The following is a 6,916-nucleotide window of genomic DNA, read 5'->3' on the forward strand; positions in this document are numbered from 1 at the left end:
TTCATTTTGGTATGGTGTTTACCTCAAGTCAGGTCATCTTTATAATCCCAACAATGACACATTTAACTGGCTATCAGCCTCACAATATACCTCTACCTGGAAAGCAGAGTTGGGGCAGGGCCATGAGGTCGATGTCCTTGGGGACGCTGACATCCTCCGTGACAGTGGCCCCCTCACTGCTCCCGGCCCCTCCAGGGCCACTAGGAGCCACCACTGGCCTCTCCTTCTTCTTGATGAAGGACCGTCTGCACTGGACTCGACTAAAGGTTCTGGGGACACCAGACTCATCTGCATTCTCTTTGGTCACAAATGGAGGCACGTGGACTTGCAAGACCTCTGGGTCTAAAGAAAAGATGTCTGTTGTCGTGTTGCCCTGCTGTAGAGACTAAACAGAACAATCCATGTTAACCCCCATTTTACATTTCTAATCAACGATCTAGCTCATCTCTCTAATAAGCTCTGTATTAAAAAAATACATTTGCTGATTGGTATTACCTGGTAGACATCCTTGAGTTTATCCCCAGAGGCTCCGACGACAACACATGCTTCCAGTAACCCTGAGGGAAGATGGTCTGCCATCTTTCCTCCTCTGTACATCAGGCTCACAATGGTGGAATCACATCCAAGCATGGAATGTGTACTTTGGAGGAGCAAGCGAGAGGGAGAGAGGGAGACAGAGAGACAGAGAAAGAGGGCGAGAGACAGAAAGAGATTGTTCTTCAGAAACATAAGTCACACTCCTTAGCTTGTTCATTTGGGTAAGTTGTTATACCCTTGATCACAGCAGCTGGCTAACAAGATAAAGAGCACATGACATCCTGCTTATTATATTATATCACCTTTTAATAGATATTTACAACAACAAGCCAAGAGGCTCAGGCTTGAAACACAGCTCACCTGATCACTACTAGGACAACAAACCAAATTAAAGAGAGCATCCTCTGCTCTGAGAAACCATTAAAAAAGGTGTCATCAAAAGCAACTATGGCATCACCTCACCAAACAACAAACCAGAGTTGGAGGACATACAGCCTTAGTCATGTAAAGTACAAGCTCGTCTCCTCTGTAAAGGCAGCCACCTAAACCAACTTTAATTGAATTTCCCTGCTTGAGGGGAATTTCTGGACAAATTGGATTCATGTGTGCTGAAGATGGAGATACCCTTTAATAGGTCACTGAGAAAACTCTATTGAGGAGTGGCACAGTTCACTTTATGATGGGTGGGTGGCCTAGAGCTACTTTATTGAAAATAAGTGTCTTTTTAGATAAAAAAATAAGTAATATAAAAAAAACTTGGTAACTGCACTCATATCCCTTTGGCATATTATTTATATTTTAACTTTTAACTTTCTTCAAACTACAAATCTACCATTCCAGTGTTTTTTCTTGCCATACTTTATTTACTTTGCCACCATGGCATTTTTTTGCCTTTACCTCCATTATCTCACATCATTTGCTCACATTGTATATAGTCTTATTTTTTTCTACTGCATCATTGATTGTATGTTGTTTTCCTCCATGTGTAACTCTGTGTTTTTGTATGTTGTCGAACTGCTTTGCTTTATCTTGGCCAGGTCGCAATTGTAAATGAGAACTTGTTCTCAACTTGCCTACCTGGTTAAATAAAGGTGAAATAAAAAAAATAAAAAAAATCTACAATAGAGGCGTGATTTTCTAATGGGCTGTCTGAAAAGCGACCTGTCACCAGTTCCTGCATAGCTTTGCATATGAGAGCAACAAGCGTTACAAATGCATCACGTCATTATAGCTGCAGAACTGAAACCATGAAATGCTTTATGTGATTTCAGCGGTTTATGTCACAAGTCCATTGCAGTTGTAGTCTGAACTAGACAATTAGAAGCAGCACTAAAATGAATGTGTTACAGTGAAATAGGCTCAAATCTGACACTCCTTTTGTCTGCTTCATCCCCCACCTCCCCATATTCCCAGCCTGTTCAGTACTCTTTGACTGACATACAATGCATTTCGTTTCCATTGATGAATTGGTGTCTCTGGAAAACTTGTCAACATTGATTACCTCCGCTCTCTTCCCATACACGCCATACTGAAAGAGCCAAGATACCTTTATAGGCCAAGAGCATGTGATGATCAAATTCCATGTTGTGTGTCAATCAATAGCTACGGTGCATACATCACTGTCAAAGCATATTCATGTTTTCATAAAAATATAGAAGGTAGCTCAGCTACATATAAAAATGTAAATTGTCAAAACAGAAAGTTAGTCTTTAACTGATTTATTTCAAATGCAAAGTAATGATCTTCACCAACCTGTTGGTCCATCGTTAATCCAAGATCACGGGCCAAAGTCAATGAAATTCGTTTGACTGAATTTGTAGCCACCGAAAGAGAATCAAAACACCTCTGTAAACAATGCAGTTCAATTGACCTTCCCAGGAAATGCTGTTATCTGTCTGACTGCGATTAACAGTGTGCTGCTTCCTGCTTTCAGAAAGGATACAAAATCATGTGTACTGGAAAAATGCAGTTTCTCCTACTTTTGTAAGGAATTCAAAACCTTGTGCATTCTAATTTGCTGTCGTAGAAGTTAAGAAGCTGCATTGCCTACTTAACAAAACTGCTATATTAAATTATGTCAGAAGACTCATTCGGTTTCTCTATCGACTTTGTTATAGTGCCATCTAGTGAGCAATTTGCAACACTGTAACAATGCAACAACACTCAATTTAAGTTGTGTTAACAAAGTCGCAATAATGGTATAAATATTCCGCTTCTTCGAAGAAGGCAACCACTGCTGGTAATTATAATTACATTTGCACACATTTGGGGAGGGAAAGCATTTTGATATTTAAAGGTGCATTCATTACCTATCCTCCATTTGTACACAAATATCATGTTAATTAACAGTGTTAGGATCAACAGCTTAGTTATCAGTGTCAGCAGGTTAGTTGTTATAAGGGTCAGCAGGTTAGTTATCAGGGTCAGCAGGTTAGTTGTTAACAGGGTCAGCAGGTTAGTTGTTAACAGGGTTATCAGGTTAGTTGTTATCAGGGTCAGCAGGTTAGTTGTTAACAGGGTTATCAGGTTAGTTGTTGTCAGGGTCAGCAGGTTAGTTGTTAACAGGTTTATCAGGTTAGTTAACAGGGTCAGCAGGTTAGTTGTTAACAGGGTTAGCAGGTTAGTTGTTATCAGGGTCAGCAGGTTAGTTGTTAACAGGGTTAGCAGGTTAGTTGTTAACAGGGTCAGCAGGTTAGTTAACAGGGTCAGCAGGTTAGTTGTTAACAGGGTTATCAGGTTAGTTGTTAACAGGGTTATCAGGTTAGTTATCAGGGTCAGCAGGTTAGCTGTTAACAGGGTTATCAGGTTAGTTATCAGGGTCAGCAGGTTAGTTGTTAACAGGGTTATCAGGTTAGTTGTTAACAGGGTTATCAGGTTAGTTGTTATCAGGGTCAGCAGGTTAGTTGTTAACAGGTTTATCAGGTTAGTTAACAGGGTCAGCAGGTTAGTTGTTAACAGGGTCAGCAGGTTAGTTGTTAACAGGGTCAGCAGGTTAGTTGTTAACAGGTTTATCAGGTTAGTTATCAGGGTCAGCAGGTTAGTTGTTAACAGGGTCAGCAGGTTAGTTGTTTACAGGGTCAGCAGGTTAGTTGTTAACAGGGTTAGCAGGTTAGTTGTTAACAGGGTTAGCAGGTTAGTTGTTAACAGGGTCAGCAGGTTAGTTGTTAACAGGGTCAGCAGGTTAGTTGTTAACAGGGTCAGCAGGTTAGTTGTTAACAGGTTTATCAGGTTAGTTATCAGGGTCAGCAGGTTAGTTGTTAACAGGGTAAGCAGGTTAGTTGTTAACAGGGTCAGCAGGTTAGTTGTTAACAGGGTTAGCAGGTTAGTTGTTAACATGGTCATCAGGTTAGTTGTTAACAGGGTTAGCAGGTTAGTTGTTAACAGGGTCAGCAGGTTAGTTGTTAACAGGGTTATCAGGTTAGTTGTTAACAGGGTTATCAGGTTAGTTGTTAACAGGGTCAGCAGGTTAGTTGTTAACAGGGTTAGCAGGTTAGTTCTTAACAGGGTCAGCAGGTTAGTTGTTAACAGGGTCAGCAGGTTACATTTTTTTTACATTTTAGTCATTTAGCAGACGCTCTTATCCAGAGCGACTTACAGTAGTGAATGCATACATTTCATACAATTTCATACATTTTTTTTTTCTTTTTTTTTTTTCCTGTGCTGGCCCCCCGTGGGAATCGAACCCACAACCCTGGTGTTGCAAACACCATGCTCTACCAACTGAGCTACAGGGAAGGCCAGTTGGTTAGTTGTTAACAGGGTCAGCAGGTTAGTTGTTAACAGGGTTAGCAGGTTAGTTGTTAACAGGGTTATCAGGTTAGTTATCAGGGTCAGCAGGTTAGTTGTTAACAGGGTTATCAGGTTAGTTGTTAACAGGGTCAGCAGGTTAGTTGTTAACAGGGTTATCAGGTTAGTTGTTATCAGGGTCAGCAGGTTAGTTGTTAACAGGGTTATCAGGTTAGTTGTTATCAGGGTCAGCAGGTTAGTTATCAGGGTCAGCAGGTTAGTTGTTAACAGGGTTATCAGGTTAGTTGTTAACAGGGTTATCAGGTTAGTTATCAGGGTCAGCAGGTTAGCTGTTAACAGGGTTATCAGGTTAGTTGTTAACAGGGTTATCAGGTTAGTTGTTATCAGGGTCAGCAGGTTAGTTATCAGGGTCAGCAGGTTAGTTGTTAACAGGGTTATCAGGTTAGTTGTTAACAGGGTTATCAGGTTAGTTATCAGGGTCAGCAGGTTAGTTGTTAACAGGGTTATCAGGTTAGTTATCAGGGTCAGCAGGTTAGTTGTTAACAGGGTTATCAGGTTAGTTGTTAACAGGGTTATCAGGTTAGTTGTTATCAGGGTCAGCAGGTTAGTTGTTAACAGGTTTATCAGGTTAGTTAACAGGGTCAGCAGGTTAGTTGTTAACAGGGTCAGCAGGTTAGTTGTTAACAGGTTTATCAGGTCAGTTATCAGGGTCAGCAGGTTAGTTGTTAACAGGGTCAGCAGGTTAGTTGTTAACAGGGTTAGCAGGTTAGTTGTTAACAGGGTCAGCAGGTTAGTTGTTAACAGGGTTAGCAGGTTAGTTGTTATCAGGGTCAGCAGGTTAGTTGTTATCAGGGTCAGCAGGTTAGTTGTTAACAGGGTCAGCAGGTTAGTTGTTAACAGGTTCAGCAGGTTAGTTATCAGGGTCAGCAGGTTAGTTGTTAACAGCGTCAGCAGGTTAGTTGTTAACAGGGTCAGCAGGTTAGTTGTTAACAGGGTCAGCAGGTTAGTTGTTAACAGGGTCAGCAGGTTAGTTGTTAACAGGGTTATCAGGTTAGTTGTTAACAGGGTTAGCAGGTTAGTTGTTAACAGGTTTATCAGGTTAGTTGTTAACAGGGTCAGCAGGTTAGTTGTTAACAGGGTCAGCAGGTTAGTTAACACGGTTAGCAGGTTAGTTGTTAACAGGGTTAGCAGGTTAGTTGTTAACAGGGTCAGCAGGTTAGTTAACAGGGTCAGCAGGTTCGTTGTTATCAGGGTCAGCAGGTTAGTTGTTATCAGGGTTAGCAGGTTAGTTATCAGGGTCAGCAGGTTAGTTGTTAACAGGGTCAGCAGGTTAGTTGTTATCAGGGTCAGCAGGTTAGTTGTTAACAGGGTTAGCAGGTTAGTTATCAGGGTCAGCAGGTTAGTTGTTAACAGGGTCAGCAGGTTAGTTGTTACCAGGGTCAGCAGGTTAGTTGTTAACAGGGTCAGCAGGTTAGTTAACAGGGTTAGCAGGTTAGTTGTTAACAGGGTCAGCAGGTTAGTTGTTAACAGGGTTAGCAGGTTAGTTGTTAACAGGGTCAGCAGGTTAGTTGTTAACAGGGTCAGCAGGTTAGTTGTTAACAGGGTTAGCAGGTTAGTTGTTAACAGGGTCAGCAGGTTAGTTGTTAACAGGGTCAGCAGGTTAGTTGTTAACAGGGTCAGCAGGTTAGTTGTTAACAGGGTCAGCAGGTTAGTTGTTAACAGGGTCAGCAGGTTAGTTGTTAACAGGGTTAGCAGGTTAGTTGTTAACAGGGTTAGCAGGTTAGTTGTTAACAGGGTCAGCAGGTTAGTTGTTAACAGGGTTAGCAGGTTAGTTGTTAACAGGGTCAGCAGGTTAGTTGTTAACAGGGTTAGCAGGTTAGTTGTTAACAGGGTCAGCAGGTTAGTTGTTAACAGGGTCAGCAGGTTAGTTGTTAACAGGGTCAGCAGGTTAGTTGTTAACAGGGTCAGCAGGTTAGTTGTTATCAGGGTCAGCAGGTTAGTTGTTAACAGGGTTAGCAGGTTAGTTGTTAACAGGGTCAGCAGGTTAGTTGTTAACAGGGTTAGCAGGTTAGTTGTTAACAGGGTCAGCAGGTTAGTTGTTAACAGGGTCAGCAGGTTAGTTGTTAACAGGGTCAGCAGTTTAGTTGTTAACAGGATTAGCAGGTTAGTTGTTAACAGGGTCAGCAGGTTAGTTGTTAACAGGGTTAGCAGGTTAGTTGTTAACAGGGTTAGCAGGTTAGTTGTTATCAGGGTCAGCAGGTTAGTTGTTAACAGAGTCAGCAGGTTAGTTGTTATCAGGGTCAGCAGGTTAGTTGTTAACAGGGTCAGCAGGTTAGTTGTTAACAGGGTCAGCAGGTTAGTTGTTAACAGGGTCAGCAGGTTAGTTAACAGGGTCAGCAGGTTAGTTGTTATCAGGGTCAGCAGGTTAGTTGTTAACAGGGTCAGCAGGTTAGTTGTTAACAGGGTCAGCAGGTTAGTTAACAGGGTCAGCAGGTTAGTTGTTATCAGGGTCAGCAGGTTAGTTGTTAACAGGGTCAGCAGGTTAGTTGTTAACAGGGTCAGCAGGTTAGTTGTTAACAGGGTTATCAGGTTAGTTGTTAACAGGGTCAGCAGGTTAGTTGTTAACAGGGTC

General features: G+C 41.9%; 1 protein-coding gene across 4 annotated transcripts in view; it reads right to left on the reverse strand.

The window, feature by feature from the left end:
• Window positions 1-3,096, reverse strand: part of LOC115185578 (DENN domain-containing protein 3) — a 36,097-nt gene extending 33,001 nt beyond the window's left edge. For 2 of the 4 annotated variants that reach the window (XM_029745789.1, XM_029745788.1), the window contains exons 1-3: window positions 2,290-3,095; window positions 496-640; window positions 97-385 (exon numbers count right to left, since the gene is read on the reverse strand). In XM_029745789.1, the coding sequence (XP_029601649.1) occupies window positions 97-385; window positions 496-630 (424 nt within the window). In that variant the 5' untranslated portion in view covers window positions 631-640; window positions 2,290-3,095. Of the gene's footprint in view, window positions 1-96; window positions 386-495; window positions 641-2,289 lie in introns of all 4 variants that reach the window. The other 2 variants (XM_029745787.1, XM_029745790.1) reach the window with 2 other exon arrangements.
• Window positions 3,097-6,916: the final 3,820 nt, after the last annotated feature.

Source organism: Salmo trutta, chromosome 3, assembly GCF_901001165.1.
Source record: "Salmo trutta chromosome 3, fSalTru1.1, whole genome shotgun sequence".
Lineage (NCBI taxonomy): Eukaryota > Metazoa > Chordata > Actinopteri > Salmoniformes > Salmonidae > Salmo > Salmo trutta.